General features: G+C 57.1%; 2 protein-coding genes across 6 annotated transcripts in view; both read left to right on the top strand.

Annotated features, from left to right (window-relative positions):
• The window catches only part of LOC137479915 (uncharacterized), a 255,481-nt gene that overhangs the window by 3,730 nt on the left and 232,093 nt on the right, over positions 1-19,658 (top strand). For 2 of the 4 annotated variants that reach the window (XM_068200631.1, XM_068200635.1), the window contains 4 exons: positions 937-1,320; positions 1,506-1,625; positions 1,925-2,010; positions 2,229-2,766. In XM_068200631.1, coding sequence (XP_068056732.1) covers positions 937-1,320; positions 1,506-1,625; positions 1,925-2,010; positions 2,229-2,303 — 665 coding nt within the window. In that variant the 3' untranslated portion in view covers positions 2,304-2,766. Of the gene's footprint in view, positions 1-936; positions 1,321-1,505; positions 1,626-1,924; positions 2,011-2,228; positions 2,767-19,658 lie in introns of those variants that run through there. The other 2 variants (XM_068200632.1, XM_068200634.1) reach the window with 2 other exon arrangements.
• Positions 6,647-19,617, top strand: LOC137479904 (mucin-4-like). 2 transcript variants are annotated; one of them, XM_068200604.1, is made up of 12 exons: positions 6,647-6,823; positions 8,682-13,055; positions 14,388-14,527; positions 14,799-14,963; positions 15,244-15,399; positions 15,890-16,020; positions 16,879-16,967; positions 17,375-17,558; positions 17,978-18,126; positions 18,334-18,453; positions 18,759-18,800; positions 18,924-19,617. In XM_068200604.1, exons 1-12 carry the CDS (start codon positions 6,763-6,765, stop codon positions 18,938-18,940), a joined length of 5,628 nt encoding a protein of 1,875 aa, XP_068056705.1. In that variant the 5' UTR covers positions 6,647-6,762; the 3' UTR covers positions 18,941-19,617. The 2 variants fall into 2 exon arrangements, with proteins under 2 accessions (XP_068056705.1, XP_068056706.1); XM_068200605.1 differs by lacking the exons at positions 6,647-6,823; positions 8,682-13,055 and adding an exon at positions 13,268-13,718.

A 19,658-nucleotide genomic window follows, 5' to 3' on the forward strand; every position in this document is an offset into this window, starting at 1 on the left:
CTTTGCCCTTCTCTGTATTTTTATTTAACCAGCTGCTGTGTGCAGAGAGGGCATGGCTGCCAGGGGCTTTGGAAGTTTCTGGCTGAATTGGCTGAAAGCAGATGGCAGCTTGTGGTTCGGTTTCCCATCCTCATGCAAGCAGAGCTCCAGACTCACTGGTTTGTGCTGGGATCACTGGGGAATCCAGCCTGGTATCCCAAAGCCACCACCTCACAGACACCCCTTGACAAAGGTCCAGGTAGCCAGGCTGTCCTACCTGTCCTTTGGAGAGGGTTACAGATCCCTGGGCTTTTCTGGGGACAGCACACTGCTCTAGTACAGTCCATAGTGGAAGAGAGAACAGCCCTCCTGTGCCCCAGCTCCTCCCTCCCAGAGCTTTTGTGGGTCACAGCACGTCTCTATCGGCTCATCCTGAGCTGCAAGCTGGGATTTGTTCCTTTGTGGGGCTGCTTCCCCCGCTGCCATTATTTACACCCACTGCTATCAGTTCCTGACTATCTGCAGCACAGAGGGTTTGTTTAAACTGCTGCTGCTGCACTTCCAGACCGTCTCACGGTCACCAGTTCCTGCTTGGCTCTTCCTGTCAGACGGGTTTGTCTGACTTCCTCCAGGGATGGGTGAAGATGGTGGAATGGGTCTTAGGACTGGTGCCTAGAGGTGTTTCTGCCCTGAAACCAGCAATGGCCATGGCTTGTACCTGCTTTGTCAGGCTGGGGATTTATGTGGTCTGCCTGGCTGATACCCATTGAAAAGAACTGTGTGTTTGATCCATGCAGGACAGTGAACTTCCCCTCCCAATGCTCCATGGCTGATGTGCAGCTCTGAGTTCCTTGGGGAGCTCACTGTGGTGGTGATGCTGCACCATGCCCAGCATAGCCATGGACTCAGCCCTTCACCACCAACCCTCGTGCATCTCATTGTCCCGACTCTTTGCAGAGACCACTGCCATGGGTGTGACAGCAACTGTGTCCCCAGCTCTGCCTACCTCCTCAACACCCATGGAGAGCTCAACGCTGCTGCCTACCACTGACTCCACCACCACAGCCACCCTCCTTTCCTCCAGCCCTGAAACAGAAGCCTCCACCCCAGAGGACTCCAGCACATCCACAGAGACTGGCAACACCTCACGTCCCACTGTGCCTCCTCCCACCACAACTACGGAAGATTCATCCGAATCTACAGAAGAGTCCTTGGCAACCCTGGCAGACACCACAGCCAGCCCTGTCATCAACACATCAGACCCCACGAGCACTCCCTCTTCAAGCTACCCAGATAGGACCACTCCTGACATCTTCCCCTCAACTATGGAGCTGACTCCAGGTACCCTGACAGTATCTGGGACCCCCAGTGCAGCCATGGGTGGGTTCAGCCGGGGGGCACCTGAAGGCAGGGTCATGGTCAGGGTGACAAATCCCCATAGGAACCCCATGTACCTGGGTGGCTTCACCTAGGCCTGTCCCCAGCTGCAGGAGCAGACAGCACTAACCTAACATTGCTTTGCCCAGGCACTGAGCCCTCTTCCCCTGCCACCAGCTCAGCCCAGACCTCAGAGACTACTACCCTCAGCACGCCTACAGAGCTGCCAACGCTGCCGCCAGCCTGCCCCTCTGGCTCATCCAACACCAGTAAGTGCAGTGCCCATGGGCATCACCACCCCCAGCATCGGTGCTTGGGGCCAGTGCAGGGGGTCCTGGAGCCCTGCTCCTCTTGCTGTGCTCTCAGTGTGGAGGTGCTGATGCTTTGGGGTACATGGGCTTTGCTGTACAGTGAGAGGCTTGTTGTGACAGTGTAGTGTGTCCATGACACAATTAACCTGGGAGGATGTTCCATGTCTGTGCCAGCACCCCTGGGGAGAGACCCGCAGGTCCTCTGGCACAGCCCAGGGTTCAAGGGCAATAACCAGAGTCCTGTTTTTAATTCCTAGGTGCATCTCACCTCTTTCTGTCGCTGCGGCTAACCACCCCTCTGGACCTGGGGAACACCACGGTGCAGGAGCTGGTGTTGTCCAAGGTGAGGTGTGCAGGAGGGGATCCCACTCTGCATCTGCCAGCTGTGGTTGACTCAGGGAGGGGAATGGCTGCATCTTGCATTGAATGTCATCCAGAGCTCTTTCAGATGAAGGGAGACCCTCCTTTGGCTGTCATAGTCCAGGATAAGGCCCTTTCTATGTGGGGACAGTGGGTAGGAAGCCCCTCTGGCACAGTTTGATGGCTGTTCTTTCCCCCCAGCTCCGTGAGGACCTGCAGACAGCATTCCCATGTGCTGGCCTGTCACTGGCATGGCGAGGGAAGAGGAGGACTTGACCGCTGCCCCTCGCCTGGCCTGCTCCCGCCTGGACTGCCAAGCCACCTGCTCCCAGCTCCTCACTCCATGGTGGTGCAGGCCCCTGGGGAATCCCATACAGCTCCTCTTGAACCTGGGGCTTCCTGTCCTTCACTCTGTACCCCCAGTGCCCTCCTGCCCCTTCCCACAGCCTGTCTGAAGAGCCCAAGCCCTCCCACCACCCTGCTCCAGACCTGGTTCCTGTGGTGGGACCCCCTCCAGCTCTGCTGGGGGGCTGGGAGAAGGGGACCCCACAGGACTGGGCTTTTACATCTGGGACTGAGCTGGCTCAGCCATCAAAGCCACCCTGGGGACAGAGGAATGAGAGGAAGGAGACCTGAAGCCCCCAGTACTGCTGTTCCCAAGGCTCACCTGCAGTATTGCTGACAGAAGAGAACACCCATGATGGGCAGTAAATAGAAATTCCATGTTTTCTGTGTTGAAGCGATGACTTCTTTATTTTCCAAGTTGCCTTTCCCAGTTTTCAGCTTTGCCATCTATTGGAGGTACGGGTGAGGAAAACTGAGTCCCCAGAGCTTTCCGTGGAGAGACGGGCTCAGTGCTGTCCCCTCCCACCAGGGGCTGCTGCAGACATTCCCAAGGATGGCTCGGCACCCCGGCAGACCGGTGGTCTCTGCTTTGGAGCTGTCTCCCCATAACACCCCACAGCTGCGGGGGCAGCACTGTGGGGCTGTGGAAATCCCGTGGGCTGTGCTCCTTCCCTGTTTTTTCCAGTCCCCAGCTAAGGAGACGGCTGCAACATCTGTCCCCCTGCAGCGAAGTCATTTATTAACTGATCAATTAGCCAGATAAAATCCAACTGAAGCAATTATTAGTCTTAGCAAGCCACCTCACCTGGAGATTGAAAACTGAAATAATTAGCAAAATGGCCTTGTTGCGTGTCAGGGGTTGTTTTTGGCTGATCCCTGCTTCTCGCTGGCAGCCCTCACTGCCCCGGCACAGGGAGGGCTGAGAGGGGGTGTGTGGGGCTGTGGGATTCCTAACCTGGGGACTTCTCTCAGGCTGCCTGGATTGTCAGAAGGAGCCAGCAGCTGGACAGGATGGGGAGAGACACCGTGGGATCACTCAGCTGCCTGCCAGTTCAGAGGGCCTGGGAGAGGCTGGGCTGGGGCTGGAGGCTGTGCCCAGGCAGCTTGTCAGGATGCTCCCATTTGGGGTGCCCCTTGCATTCCAGGGTGGCCCCTTTGCTCTTTAGAATGCTGCCTGGTTTTTGTGGGCTTGTTGGACTCATTGAGACTGAGAGAGGTCCCTTAGCAGCTGGGCAAGGAGCAGGGGAGCAGGGCACAGCCTGTTGGAAGGAGTCCCTGTGCTGGCTGCCTGGTGGGGTGCTGGGAAAGAAATCCTTGTGGTCTGCCTACGCCTTGGAGCTGGGCCAAGCGTCCTCCCACGTCGCGTCCCACTGGGCTGTTTTCTCCGGCTGTTGAATCCATAACTTCAGACCCCAGGACATGGCCGGGTGCCAAGGCCGGGGTAATGGAGCCAAACTGCGTCACAAAGGGAGGAAAAGGTCCTGAAGTGCTGGGATGAAAAGGTGACCAGGGTACTCACTGTTCCCTGCTGGCACAGCTGCCCTCCACCGTTATCGTGGCTGGGGGACCGTGGGGGGAGGAGATGCTCTGGTCCCCTCTGTCACCAGCCTGGGAGGGAGGAGAGGGGCACAGTGGGAGGATGTGGCTCCCTTGGAGAGGTGTCACTGCCCAGGCAGTGGTGGCACAGAGCTCTGACAAGCCCCCGACACTGCCCATCCTCTTCGTGCCTGCTGTCCTTGAGGTGCCACCTTCACCCCATGGCTGCTTGCCTGCCACAGCCTGCTGCCCAGAGGGGCTTGGGAGGCTGGATCCAAGTCCTGCTGCTTTCCCAGCCCACAAAAGAGTTCTCAGCCTCTTTGCTGTAATGCACTCCATCTCTCAGCATCGTCCAAAGGAACAAATCCTGTGCCCAACATGACTCACCTTTGGAGGACCTGGCAGCATCGTGGGGCATGTCTCAAGTCCCTTGTGACACAGGTGTCCCTTCCAGTGTCCCCCTTCCCTTCACCCCTGCTGATGGCTATAGCCCAGCTCCCACTCTTTGGCAGGAGGGTGTTGCAACACACCCAGCATGCCAAGTCATCCAGAACCTGTGGGGTTGATGGATAACCTGCTTTCCCCTATTGCCACCCCTGAGCCCTCTCCAAATGCCCTTGCCAGGAGGCTGGAGGGGAACCAGTAGGAGATGCTGTGTTCTCCACAGGACTGGAACAACCAGCCCATTAATTCCAGGAAAGCCGATAAGACACTATGCTGGGCCATGCTCTGCCATGCTGGATGGTGCAGAGCCCCTGAATGCTGGGATTCATGGAATTGCCCCCTGGCTACAGGCTCCTGAAGGGCTCCAGTGTCCACATGATGCTTTAGTCTTTGGTAGCAGTGGATTAATGACTTTTACAGGAACCAGTGCTTTGCCAGGACCTTGGTTTCAGACATAGCAAAAAGATCAATAAAAAGCCCATTCCCAGAGTGGTAACAGGGTACTGTCCTCAAGATGAGGCATCCCTTGGTGGCTCTGGGCTTTCTTGGGAGTGTGTGCCAATGCCTGAGCAGAGGGATGAGTTTGGTTTGTCAGCCCCATGACTCTGGGCATGGGCAGGTGTTGCAGGCACGAGGGTCTCCAGACAGTGCTGGCCTCTGTGGAGCACAGACAGGAGCTTGCAGGCAGGCTGGGGCCAGCCCCTCGCTTCAGCTGAGTTGTTTTCGCCTATGCTGAGCAGCATGTTTGCAACAATCCCTGTGGTTCCCACCACATTTTGCACCTCAAACACCATCTGGAGCAACACTCTCCAGTGTCAGCAACCCTGCTGGGGTTGCTTTCCAAAGTGATACAGCATCGTCAGCACGGGCAGGAACCACTCTCCCACGGCAGGTTTACATCTCTCAAATCCTCCATCAGCCCTGGTGTGGTCATTGCTCAGGTGGTCACTGATGCATCAGTCACCCCATGATCTGCAGTGCTGGTTGCAAGACCCCCAATGCACTGTCCCCCCCACAGCTTTACACCCACAGTGGCATTTTTGGGGGGCAGGTGTTTAGTTCCAGGTGAGTGACACTGCCCTGGTTTATGGTCTGTGCCCGGTTCCCCTGCCGGGAGTGCTGCGTGGGTTTTACAGGACGGGGTTTGCTCAGCCGTGACTTGGCCTCCCCCGGCATTTCCCCATCCGCAGTGCCTGCTGGAGGGTCGGGTGTCACTTGGTGTGCTGCCTGCCCAGCTCCAGCGGGACACTGTGTACTGCCTAACACCCCTCATAACACTTTGCAGGAGATGCCTGGGGGCATTTTTTGAAGTGTTTAATTGACTACAAAACCATGTAGTGGTGGGGGTTTGCATAATGCTGTTCACAGGAGACCTGGCAGCAGTTTTCAAGGGGGTGTGCAGGCACTGCTGCTCAAGGAGGAGGAGGGGGGTGAGACATAGGGGTGAAGTGACTCAGGGGATCCCCACAGCAGGGAAGTGGGTCTGGGTCTGTTCCTTTTCCTGCTCCATCTTCTGGAGATGCTGGTCCAACCTTGCAGAGAAGCCTCCCTGGACCATTTACCCTTTCCCAGCACCCCAGCACTGCTGTGCCCAGACTGAGGTGCAAGTTTCAAACCCCACTGGGTGTGCTGGGGCTCTGAAGAGGGATCCCCAGTGCTTCTAGTGGCAGCTGAGCACTATGGAGCTCAACTGACACCCCAGAGCCCGACCCCAGCCATGCTTCTCCCTGCTTTATAACCTGCCTCTGCTCCGGGGGGGTCAAGTGGTCAAGTGGAGACCTGTGTCCTGCCTTGGTCTGGGCTGACACATGGCTCAGCTGGTGATTTTAGTGTCCATGGTGTCCTCACAGGCATGGTGACACCAGCTGGCATTGCCCTGTCACCACCACACACTGGTCTACAGCCCCATACCCTGCATGTGGAGCAGGTTCTGTGGCGTCTGTGGGGTGACTGCCATGGGGAACAGGTTCTGTGGGGTGACTGCCATGCCACTGTTGGCAGTGCCACACACTGTTCTGGGCTCAGCTTCACTTTCTGGTGCTGGCAGCCCAGGGAGCTGTACCCGGCTAAGCCGAGGAGAGAGCCTGGGGAGATGTGGGTCCCTGCAGGGTGGGCTTTGGGTACACCCAGCCCATGCCCCAGCTGAGCAGGGCATCCAGCCCTTGGGAAGGGGAGGGCTCGACCGGAAGGGAAGGGTGACAGGGACATTGGAGGGAAGGGAGCGGGGGCGGGAGAGGACGTCGGTAACCTGCCTCCTTCTGCCATCCCTATAAATAGGAGGGAGCAGGAGCACCTGTGGGACTCCAGCTCTGCAGGAGAGGCAGGCAGGGAGGGACAGAGGGAGCTGCTCCTTGCTGCTCTCTCCTCCCTTTGAGCTTCCTAGTGCTCTGCCTGTGTGGAGGCCTGAGGCATGGGGACCAGGGGATGGACGCTCTCCACCTTGCTGGGATGCTGCGCATGGATTCTGCACGGTATGTCCTATATTCTTCTGCCAGCCCATGTGCTACCCGAGCCCTCTCAGGGTACAGCAGGTACACTGTGAGATGCTTTTCACTCCTGGCTGTACTGGAAACTCCTCTTATGACCAGTCCTTGCAAGACATTGCAGCCGAAGAGCTTGAAAAGCATTTTACAGGGCAGGCATCACCCCGAGGGGCTGCTTGCAGGTGTGGAGCCGTGGGAGAGATGAGATCCCAGCCCTGAAGCCTGCGGGAAGCTGTGTGCCCCTCCAGCAAAGGAGCCAAGGCAAGCCAGCTGGCAGAGCAGGACCCAGGGATGCTCCCATCCCTCCCACATCCCAGGGAAGAGCAAATGCTGGTGCTGCATGCTGGGGCCCCTCTTGCACAAACTTCCCATGAATGGGTGTGTGGGGTAGATGGTGTTTCCTGCTTCACATTGAAGAATTAAGTTAAAATAGTGACTTAACGGGGTGAGCGGGCCAAACTAAACTGGGGTGACTTGACTGGTGTACTTTGTTTTCCCTGAGATGGGGACAGAAGCTGCTGAGCTCCTTTGGCTGAGGGGCCTGGTACAAAGAGCCTTTTCCAGCCAGGGAGGATGACACTGAAGCAGCCTGCCAGGAAAGGGAATGTGGGTCTAGCAGAGGATGGACCCCTTGAGGACTGGTCTGGCACAGGACTTAATATTCATTAATGACCCTGCACAAGATGTCTGGGAGCTAACGAGCTGAGCCGGTGGTGAGGCTGGAGGCACCTCTGCTGCAGGGAGGTCTGGTTGTCTGTCAGGGGGAACCTGATGAACTGGAGCACCGGGACTGGGAACAGGCTGGGGCTGTCAGGCTGTGGCAAAGCCCTGCTGGATCTTGCCATCGGGGTGCCCTTCATCTCCCCTAATTGAAGCTCCTTAAAGCCAAGCGTCAGCAGATCCACCCGGCTCCTCACGGAGCCAACGGCGGCAGCTTGGTCACCCCAGAGCCTGCATCCCTGTCCTAAAAATAAGACTGTGTGAAACGTCACTCATGGATGCCAGTAGATTCTGGGAGACATGTCTGGGATGTGGGCAGGTGTGTCCTCCTTTCAGCAGAGCTCCTGGATGTGGCTTAGGATTTTGGCAGCAGGCAGAGAGAACTGTAAGAAGGGCTTGGTTCTGGGAGCTCGCAAATATTCCCTCCATGGGTGGGGAACCCCTGGTGCCTTCACTCAGCTAGAGGCAAGGGGGATGGGGGCAGGAGCAGGCAGGCGCTCAGCCCAAGAGGGTTTTATTGAACCTTCTTTAAGTGCAGCAGATCAGAATCCATCTGCAGTCAGGGAAGGCTTCCCAAAGCCTTGGCTTTCCTGTCTGACAAAGGGCTTTGTATAAAGTTATTAAAATGTCCCTCATACACCCAAAAGGTGAAAAAACACAGAACCCCCCCGCCAGGCTCTGCAGAAGCGACAGTGCTCTGAGCTGTCCCTGCAGAGATGGAAAGAGGGCTGAGGGTTGCCCTGAAGTGGCAGAGCTCCACAGACACCCCCAGGGCTATCAACTAGACTTACTGGGCTCCAGTTCTACCCAGTGGCCAGGCATCCCAGTACCATCCCCAGCATGACTGGACTGGGTTTCAGCAGATGTTTTTGCCTCCATGCTTGCACCAGTGTCTCTCTCTGACCTGCAATGAGCCGTGTCCGGCCTCAGCTGCCAGCTGCTGATGCTGAGGATGCAAGAGGTGCTGTGCAGTGCAGACTGCACTCCTTGGCTTTTAAATCAGGGCCTTGTAAGGCTGTGGGATTAGGGAGAAGGGGTTTAAGAAGTGGTGGGAGCTTCGTGATTCTCATGGCAGGCTGCCAGGTCCAGCTCCCACAGTAACACTCCACTTTGTGCTTCTCTGCAGGGCTTGGGGCTGTTACTGCTGTCCCCGTCACTACTGATGGGTCCTTTACTGTGGGAACAGCTTTCCCCATGACAACAGAGGACGAGTGGCCCCATACTATAGAGATGAGTGCCACAGCAGCTGATGCTGAGACCTTCCCTCCCTGGACTGAGATGGTCCCAGTGATGGCGACGAGCGAATACGGCCCTTCAGTGCCAGCTTTGGTGAGCGGGACCAAGGCTCCTAACACGACTCAGAGTACTGAGGGAAATTCATCTGCTCCCAATACAGCCACAACTGCTGCTGCCATCACCACACAGCACCCCGCTGTCACCCCAGAAGCAGTGCATGATGAACCAGAGGTCACTCCTGACGTCCCTCTGGGGACCACCCCTGTCCTTGAGGATGTGAAGGAGGACATCAGTACAGACCTCAGTACTGGCACTACAGCCCTCCACACCACCCCTCCACTGGCAGTCACCTGGGTGCCACAGCCAACTGCTGGTGTCACTGTGCTGCTGAGCCAAGGGCTGACCACAGCCAAGGGAGCAGTGGAGGAAGGTGTAATCGTGCCTGAAGCTATTCAAAGTGAAGCCAGTGCCAGCTCCTTGGGCCCCAGTCTTGATGCTGGGGAGCCACTCCCAACCCAGCAGGATGAAGCAGTGGGCAGGGTTGAGGGCATTAACCCAGAGCCAGCAGGAGAAACGGCCCCAGCTGGTGAGGAAAGTCCCTTGGCTTCAGACTCTGGAGATCCAGGAGATGCAATAAATGGTGAATTCAGCACAGCCAGCTCGACCCACCTACCTCCAGAGAGCCCAGTGATGTCAGGAACAGTGGAAAACCCTGGGAAGTCCTCCCTCCTCCCTGGCCAGGCACTGAGCCCAGACACTTCGCTGACACCATCCATTGGTGGGGATGGGGACGGGCAGGGAGTTCCCGGGATGTCATCAGACGCTTCTGGTTCAGCCTTGTCGCCTGCAGCCAGCAGGGCACGAGTGGTGCCTGAGGAAACAGAGGACACTGCCACCTCCCTGCCGGCACCAGGGGCTCCCACTGATGCACAGAGTGACACAAATCTCCCAGTCTCAGCCACTGTGCTGCCCGCAGGGGATGTGGGAGCTGTGGATCTGGCCAGTCCATCCCTCCAGCCTGCCTCATGGCAGACCCCCACTGGAGAACAGCCACTGCTGCTTCCTGATGCTCTGACATCCCCCACAGACACCCCCAGTGCTCCTGCCCCAGCTGACCCAGCCCCAGAGGCTGGAGCCAGAACCCTGTCTGAAGCTGATGGTACAGCAGAGACATCAGCAAGTCCTGGCCTCACTACTGGTCCAGAAGCAGTCGTGTCTCCTCTCAAGGAGTCAGAGCCAGCAGGGATGCCAGCTGGAGCTCCCCAGGAAGCTGATGGACTTGGCACTGGTTTGAGTTCAGATTCAGATGCCGCCAGCCCAGCGCCTTTTGTACCTGACGGACTGGCATGGCCCACTGCTGGGATCCAAGGCCAGGGAGCTGAGGGCGTAGGGGACATGGCACAGGCAGAAGATTCAGGGGATGCTGGTCCCTATGAAGATACCCAGAGTGACATGAGTCCTCCAGCCCTTCAGCCCTCAGTATCTCCTGCTGATAATGGAGAGCTGCTGACTGGAGGAACAGAAGACTTGGCAAATGCTGAACTTTCCCCTCCATCAGCACGTGGGGATGGAAGTGGAACAGGAACAGGAACAGGAGGAGCCCCAGCACTGGGACAAGTGTCCTCACCTAGTTCTGCACCTCACAGCAGTGCTGGAATGGAGCCTGATCTCTCAGGGCCTGAAGGACCAGGGGAGCTGCCCGGTGAATCGGCCAATGTTCCTGGGGCTGTTTCCCCACCTCTGGGGTCAGTGGCTGGCCCCGTGTCTGAGGCAGAAACACCAGTGAGCCCTGACCTCAGTGCTGCCCAGGGAGCACCTGGATCTCCATCCTTTGGTGGGTCACAGCCATGGGAAGCAGCAGCTGGAGGTCCCATGGGAGCAGGACTCCCTGGGGCTGAAGGGCCAGACACCGACTCGACTTTGGCATGGGATACCCCCAGCTCAGCAGTTCATGATCCGGTTGGACCCCCATCACCTGGCCTTGGGGACCAGCTTGGCACAAATGTGGGGCTGCCAGCAGCAGAAGGGCAAGGAGGCAGCACAGCAGAGCCATCACTGGAAGGAGCAGGCAGTGGGATTGAGTCTGAGCCATCCCTGAGCTCCACTGCAGGGAGTGGAATAGCAGCTGGGTTGGATCAACTGCCCAGAGCTGGTTCCCCATCTGGAATCACCTCTCCCAGTGATGTGGTGGCAGCACCTTCTGTGTCAAGGGGTGATGAAGCAGGACCCGTCTCATCTGCAGCCCCTGGCCCTGACAGTCTGTCCCCGGCCTCTCAGGACAGTGAAACTGGCCCAGGGTTTGGCCTGGTGCAGGGGGCTGGGAGTGCACGGGATGTGGCACAGGCAGGAAACCCAGAGAGTGAAAATCCCAACATGGAGACAAATCCTTCAGCTGTCAGCCCTCAGAAGGACCTCACTAACACCGGAGAGCTGCCAGCAGAAGAAACAGGGGATATGGCGCATGCTGAACTTTCCCCTCCATCAGCACGTGGGGATGGAAGTGGAACAGGAACAGGAGGAGCCCCAGCACTGGGACAAGTGTCCTCACCTAGTTCTGCACCTCACAGCAGTGCTGGAATGGAGCCTGATCTCTCAGGGCCTGAAGGACCAGGGGAGCTGCCCGGTGAATCGGCCAATGCTCCTGAGGCTGTTTCCCCACCTCTGGGGTCAGTGGCTGGCCCCGTGTCTGAGGCAGAAACACCAGTGAGCCCTGACCTCAGTGCTGCCCAGGGAGCACCTGGATCTCCATCCTCTGGTGGGTCACAGCCATGGGGAGCAGCAGCTGGAGGTCCCGTGGGAGCAGGACTCCCTGGGGCTGAAGGGCCAGACACCGACTCGACTTTGGCATGGGATACCCCCAGCTCAGCAGTTCATGATCCGGTCGGACCCCCATCACCTGGCCTTGGGGACCAGCTTGGCACAAATGTGGGGCTGCCAGCAGCAGAAGGGCAAGGAGGCAGCACAGCAGAGCCATCACTGGAAGGAGCAGGCAGTGGGATTGAGTCTGAGCCATCCCTGAGCTCCACTGCAGGGAGTGGAATAGCAGCTGGGTTGGATCAACTGCCCAGAGCTGGTTCCCCATCTGGAATCACCTCTCCCAGTGATGTGGTGGCAGCACCTTCTGTGTCAAGGGGTGATGAAGCAGGACCCGTCTCATCTGCAGCCCCTGGCCCTGACAGTCTGTCCCCGGCCTCTCCGGACAGTGAAACTGGCCCAGGGTTTGGCCTGGTGCAGGGGGCTGGGAGTGCACGGGATGTGGCACAGGCGGGAAACCCAGAGAGTGAAAATCCCAACATGGAGACAAATCCTTCAGCTGTCAGCCCTCAGCAGGGTGAACTGCCTGGTGCAGGTTCCTCATCTGGTTCAGCCTCTCCCAGTGGTGAAGTCGCAGCATCCTCTGTTTCGGATCCATCCAGCCTGGGTGCACTCGGAGGAGCAGACAGTGCTGCTGAAGGTTTTCAGCCCTCCCTGGGTGCTGTCACTGGGGTCCTTCCTGCTGCAGGAGAAGGGGCAAGTGAAGGGGCTGCTGATGGAGGGTCCACAGGACAGTCCCAGGCTCCTACTGGAATGAGACAAGCTGGTTCAGAAAGCCTTGATGGAGAAACGGGAGGTGTGTTGCAGTCTGCATCTTCTTCCTTGTCTACAGAGGGGTCTTCATCACTTGGAAGGACAGGCGAGGCTGCTGATGAAACAAGCCTTCCTGGAGCTGCTGCAGCTCGTGGTGGCTTGAACACAGGCTTGGAGGCTGCTGCCCCTCAAGAAGCCTCTGTGTCTGCCCCTGGCACCCAAAGTGGTGCCAATACTGAACTTTCTGATGGAAAACTGAGCGAAGTCAATGTGGTGGAGGTGCCTGGAGGAGCCTCGGTGAATGGGGGACCTTCCCCTGGTGCCAGCCTGGTCCCAGTGGCTCCAGACAACAGCGGTGCTCCCAATGGCATGACCACCTCGGTGGTGGGTTCTCAGCTTCTCCCTGGACATGGGCTGAGCTCAGGGCTGGCACCCAATGGGGACCCCAACTCTGCACCAAGCACCCAGAGTGGGAGCAGCCCACTGCTGCCAGGGTCACCAGGTGGGCTATCAGAAGAAGCTGGAGGTGCTCAGTCATGGTCTCTTGAAGATGAGGTGGCCTCAGGCATGCCGGCACCTTTGGGAGAAGTGTCCCCTCCCGTTCCCATATCCCACAACGCTGCCCCTGTGCTGCCTTCTGCCCCACAGAGAGGAAATTCTGCAGAGGGGGTGTCTGCCAGCCCTGGGCTTTCGCCACGTGAGTCGATAGTGGGGTCCTCTGCAGGGGGAAAGGGAGAGCTGGGGGCTGCTGTGCCAGGGGGCCCTGCCTTGCTCCTGCCTCCCCACCAGCCGGGGAGCCCCTCAGGGAATGCCGACAGCCCTGCTCCTGGAGAAGGGAGTGCTGTGCTCCACGGACCCATGACAGGGCAAGGGGATGTAACCCATCTCCTTCCCAGTGCCTCTGGATCCGGGGCACACATGGAGACTCACTCCCCAGCTGGGGGGAGCCCAGGGCTCCCTGGCCTTCCACCCTCTGGGATCACTGCTGGCAGTCCCGGAGCAAAAACCCTGGGGCCAGGACCTGCTGGTGGCTCATCACCCGCTGCCCTGCAGCCGTTCCTGGGCAGGGAGCCAACCACCAGCCTGGCAAACAGAGCCCCTGCCACCTCTGGGTCAAGCTTTTCTGGAGCCTTCCCAGGCCGGGGGGGATCCCAGGGCGGAACCCCAGCGACTGCTCCCCCAGCCGCATCCTGCAGCCCTGCCCTGGCCGGCCCAGCCCCACCAGCCCCCCTGCCCAGAGGCAGGGAGGTGCTTCCCAGGCCAGGAACAGCCACTGTCACCTCCCGCACATCGTCCCCCGTGGTTCCAGCTCCACCAGGAGTGCCAGCAGCTTCCCCAGCCTTGCTGCCCAGTCCCACAGGTACGTGATGCTCACAGAGCAGCCTGGATGGGGCTAAGATATCCAGTTTGCTGATGGACCATCCTCAGGGACATTCAGTGCCCAGAAAAGAAGGGATCTATCTGAAGGCAGGATCCTGGGGACACGCAGCACGAGGAGCCCCTGCACATGAGCTTGTACTGTTGGCAGGCTGAGCCTGCTTTCAATACAGTCCCATCAGCTGGAGAACCCATCCCCTCCATATGTTTTTTTTTGACAGACATAAATAGGGAGCTGGAGGCTGTAAAAGCCTCTAGAAAGAGCTGTGGGTGTTTAATTCTGTGCTGTCCCCTGCCACAATCCTTGTACAATGTTCTTCCCCTCCTAAGGGCAGTCATTCAGCACAGTGTCCCAACAGGGCTGGTTGGAGCAGGGGACAGTGACCACAAAGGCCATCATAGGAGGTTTAGGGCAGCTGTGTTTGTATAAGGCAGTGAAAGGGTGGGGGAACAAGCTCATGCAAGGGAAGGTGACATGCAGAGTGTCCCTGGAGGCTTTAAGCAGTGTCTCCCCATCCTTCTGCTGCTCAGGTTCTGTCCAAGTAGAAGCAAGATAATTTCAGCCCTTTTAAATTTTTGATACAGACCAAAAGCTTTGCTGTAAATGTGGTTTGGTTTTATTGTTTGTTTGTTTGTTTGTTTTCTTTTCCAGTTCCAGCTGTGCCCCTCTATGAGTATGGAGCAAGGGAAAATGATCAGGCGTACGTGGAAAGGAGAGTGGATTTTAATTCTCCACTTTTCAAGCCCGAGACTGGATTCCCATTTGGGAAAACCCTGCGCAGCTCTCTCTACGTGAGTCCACTTGGGCTTGACTCGTTGGGCAACTGGCCATCACCTAAAACCCTGGGAGAGGCACCAAGGACCAGGTGCCTGGGATGGGACTCTTGTGGGGCCGAAGCTATTGGGATGCTGCTGTGGTCTGTTTGCAGCAGGAGGTGACTTTATGGCTATTTCAGCAGTGGCAGGTGGTGGCTTTCCTTGGGCATTGCTCAAAATGGACTTGGAAATGGGAGGGAGTGCTGCTGGTCCGGATCTCACCTGATGGAGGGATCCCTCTGCTCAGTTCACAGACAATGGACAGATCATTTTCCCAGCCTCGGACAACAACGTCCTCACGTACCCCAACCCTCCTCCTAGTGGCTTCAGTGGCCACGAAGAGGTCCCCATGATCGCTGTATTTTGGGACAATGCTGACTTCTCCAGAGGTGTTGGCACCACCTTTTACCAGGTGAGTGAAGCCACCTGGGAACATGATTGCATGAAACACCTTTTGGTTATAAGCTCATCATCTATTCTGTGGATGCCTCTTGAGATGTGTAATTAATGGAGCCCATGAATGGTTTTTCCCTCTTCTGAGCCAAATCTAAGAGCTGTTGGTGCTATGTCACCTCTTGAGCCATCCAAATCCCATCCAGCACTTTGGTTACAGGGGTCTCCATGTGACCCCAGTCTAGGCCTGTTTTGTCCCACTGGGAGCTAACGCAGACGTGTGTGCTCCCAACCCTCAGGAATTCTCCACCCTCAACACGGCCAAGCCTCCATTTGTCCGTGACGTGGAAGCGAAGGTCCGGCGGTACCTGAGGTCCTCCTACTCTGCAGCCTGGACCCTGAAAATCACCTGGGAGAAGGCACCTGTCTATGCAGCCCGGACTGACATCCGGAAGGTAAGGGACTGATGGAACACAGGTGCTGTTAAATTGTCAAAAAACACCAAGACCTGCGGGCAATGACCTCCTCTGTGCCTGAAAATAAGAATCAGTTTTGTGACAAAGGCCATTCTTGAAGAATTTTGCCAAAAAGGACTGGGCTGTGCCCATGTTTTGGTGGTTTTCAGGTTTTTTGAGGGACACCTTTAGTTGAACTTTCCTCATTCCATAAAACCTTTCTCTTTAAGGTGGTTGGAGTTTATTGTGCACCAGACATGCTGTTTTTCAGAGATATAAAATTGGGTGAATTTGAAGCTTGTCATGGAACAGTTTCAAAGTAAAACCATCACATTTTCCATGTGAAATGTGAACCAGGCCTAGGTGTGTTTGCCTTGTTTCCCTCCAGACCTCAGTCTGGCCATTCCCCAGCAAGCACTGCCCCACACCCTGAGTTTTAAACCCCACATCTTCACTCACTTTCTTACCTGTCTGCAACACTTCTCCCCAGACTATCACGTACCAGGCTGTCCTGACCACTGATGGCTTCAGGTCCTACATCCTGATGCTGTACCAGGATGGAGGCATGCAGTGGGATTACACCAGGCTCCCTTCCACCAATGTGCTCATTGGCTACACCAGGTACAGCAGCTCAGCACCCCATCCCTGCCTCCTCTGAGCACTGGGATGCATCCCACCCACAGCTCCCACTGGTTGAATCCTTCTCCCATATCCCAGGGAGTGCCCTACAGGGATGAGGACAGCCCAGGTGAGGTCTGCATGTCCATATGCCCTAACATAAAGGGGCCTCTCAAACAAATTTGCCCCATTAGGGACTGGATCATGCTGCAGCATGCTGTCTTACTGGGCTGTGCTTGTTGTAAGATCCACAAATCCGTCTGGAGTCCTGGGCCCCCGGCATCCTGGCGGTTTGGGTGGAAGGAGTGGGAAATAGGGGATGTTTGCTGAACTTTGCACCAGCCGAGGGAAGGGATTTCCGTGCTTGGCCGGAGCAGTTGCTTCCTGCCTCCTCGCATTACGTCTTGCCCTGTACATGCTGTCTCCAGGGTTTTCTCATTAGCTGCTTGCTGCAGCTGGGTAAGGAAAAGGTGACCCGGATGGGAAGCGTGGGTGGCACAGACGTGTGTGTGTGTGTGTGTGCGCCTGTGTGGGACCACTCGTGGGTTTCTGCTCCAAAGCATCTGGCAAAATGCTGGAAACCATGGAAGCTGCTCATGGGGGTCTCCAGATGCCTGTAGGCTCAGGTCCTGATGCAGCAGGAGTGCTTGCAGCACCCAGAAAGAAATGTACCCTATGTAGAGGAGGAAGCAGGCTGGGGCAGCTCATGCCTTTGCCCTCCTCTCCCAAGAGTTGTCACATGGGTGCTGCAATTCCACTGGCACGGGGTCAGGATGGCTGAAGGGCAGGCTGGGACTGGGGCTGGGATAATCCTACCCAGGAAGAGCAACCCCTGATTTTCCCTCTTTTCTCTTCACTCAGTGGAGATGGCTTTTACCACAACGATGACCTGACTAAGAGACCTCCAGCTGCTAAATATCGCCCTGACCAGTTCAGGGGCTACAACACAGGTAGTGCCACACAGCTGGCGTGGGCTCACAAGGAGGGGAATATTCCTAAGGAATGAAATCCAGGCTGCCACTGTGGCGAGGCTCTCACTGAGTTCTCAAGGCCAGGCTTTCCCTCTCAAGCACATTTCCCCTGGGTGCCCACTATGCCCTAAGGCTGAAACATCCCTGCTCTGCCCATGGTCACTTATTGTGCCAATGGCTCTGTCCCAAGGCTTTCTTCTTTGACAAGAGCCTCTCCCCCTGTTTCCCTTCTGCTGAGTGGCTGTTGAACATAGGGTCCTATGGCTGGAGGTCAATGTGGGCTTAGCTTCCAGCATCAGCACCACATGACTCTCACCTTGAGACAAAACAGCCCCTGTGGTCCCCTTGGCCAAAGGTGACAGCTCATGGTTTCTCTCCTTGCTCAGACCTCCGTGGGTTGTGGATTTACAAGCTGGAGAGCCGCGTGGGCAACAACTACCGGCTGAAGTGCCTGGCGTGGATGGGGCAGCAGCAGGAGCCCTGGGCATGGAGCCAGGGCCTGCCCACCTGCCCCTGCTCCCTGCAGCAAGGGCAGCAGGACCCACGCTTCAAGAGCAGCCATGGAGGCAAGTGGACATGCTGCTACCTCACCCTCCCCATCCCCAAGCTGTGCTTTTCCACCTTTCCTGCAAGGATGGCTGGGGTCCTACCTGACAGGGTGAGCAGGTGACCCTAAGGAAAAGGAGAGGGGGACTGGCCTACCCTTCAGAAACAGGAAAAGTGAGGAGGATTGAGGGCTGACCTCTTCTTGTCTTATTCGACTAGCCAGAGTTGGTCTGACCTGTATGGGGATGCTGGGGACCAGGGTCTCCCCCTGGGGGACCACTTGGATGGTCTCCATCAGTTCCTCCAAACCCCTATAGCACCGTGGCTGATGTGGTGGGAGTGCTGGATGACCAGGAGCCAGCTCTGGCCCACTCCTTGCCCTGAGGCAGGTGTGCTGGCCGGGCAGAGCTGTCTGAGGCTCACTGGTGCCCCATTTCAGGCAGGTGGGGTGCCCGTGTCTCCATGCTGCACTCGGCCTCCCCCAACCAGCATGGCGCCGGCGTCCGCTGCCTGTACGACAGCCAGAGCCAGCTCATCGAGGGGCGGCAGGAGAGGTACTGGAGGTCCTCCAGGCAGGCGTCACCCTACCGTGGTAAGCACAGCCAGCCTTGGCATCCCCTGGCTGAGGCTGGCATTATTGTAGCCTGTAAATAATTTTAATCTCTGTGCCAACCTGTTTCCTGACATGCTGTTTCCCTTGGAGGGAGTTGTGGGGCTGCCAAAAGCTGAGGAAAGCCTTGCCTGGAACCGGCCCATCTCCCTCCCCTTCCCTTCAGCCCCTTCTCCTTTTTGCCCCCAGACCAGGAGCTGAAGCTGTATGACTGGTGCTGTAATCGGGCTGGCAGTGCCCACCTCTGCGCCCGCTACAGTGAGAAGAGGCCGAAGATTGGCTGTGATGGATACCAGTCACCCAGCATGGGTGGGTCTGCAGCTCATGTCCACTGGGGTATGCTGTCTTGCTGCCCAGGGCTGGGAGGGGAGTGGGAATGTCCCAGCCTCCCTGTGGTTAAGGCAGCAAGAGCCCTGAGCAGATGGGGGAAGGGTTTTGGGGTGCTCATGTGCAGGTTGTGCCATGCCCTGGGCTGTGTGGGGTTGTGGAGGCATCTCCCTCAGCACATAACCACCAGCACAGTCTGGAGGTAATGGCACTGGGAGGGGAAGAGGACCACAGCAAATGTGGTTATGGTGTAAGCTGATGTGGGGCTTTCTTGCAACCCTCAACAGATTCCTCGGAGGAGGCAGAGAATGACTCAGATGAGCAGATAGGTGAGCAGGATTGTGGGCTCTCCTTTCCCTCTGTCCCTGTGCCCCTGCAAGAAAATGCCCCAGGGCTCCCATCTTGCCCCTCAGGGAGAAGGTGGCTGAGCAAATCTCATTTCTTCTTTGCAGATGGAGAGGACAAGTAACTGGGAGGTTGCACACCTGCAGCACGTTCTGGGCCATGGCTGATCCTCCAAGCCCTTTGATCTGCTCTTCCCCCGTGTCCCCCCACAGAGCCCATCACCCCTGCCCACCATGCAGGGCAGCTCACTTGGCCAGTGCCTGCAGTTGCCTGCCCTGGCACAAGTTCACGTTTCTAACCCAGACTTGTCCCAAGGATTCAGTTGCTTTAGTTGTCCTTTCCCAGATGCAGCTGGGGGCAGAACTGGTGGGGAGGTGGGCAGGTACCCCCTACAGCACACACCACCCTTGTCCTTCCCCCTTCCCACTGTGCTCCATGCTGCAGGGTGAGGCTGGACCCCTGGCACCCAGGGAAAGGGTTAAACACCATGCATGGGTTGACTGTGGCCAAGCTCTTAAATACCAGGGTGCACCAGGCTTGTCCTGTGAGCCTGTCCTGTCTTGTCCCCCACTTCTGTTTCCCAGCCATCCCTCCCTGAGTGGTCCCTGGTCCCTGTGCTCAGGAGAAGGGACAATTCTCCAGATCAAACCAGAATCAGATCAATACGTCTGCTGGGTGTGTGAGGGCAAAATGCAACCCCATGATCAGAAAAGTTGGAAGAGAAATAATTTTTTGTGTGTAAGAGAGCATCTTCCTTTCTTAAAAAAAATAAATCATTGTCAAATCTTGTTTGTTCAATAAGACCTTGGAAGGATTTGAGCATCACTGATCCTGCAGCAGCC

This window comes from Anomalospiza imberbis, chromosome 10, assembly GCF_031753505.1.
Source record: "Anomalospiza imberbis isolate Cuckoo-Finch-1a 21T00152 chromosome 10, ASM3175350v1, whole genome shotgun sequence".
In the NCBI taxonomy this organism is placed as follows: domain Eukaryota; kingdom Metazoa; phylum Chordata; class Aves; order Passeriformes; family Viduidae; genus Anomalospiza; species Anomalospiza imberbis.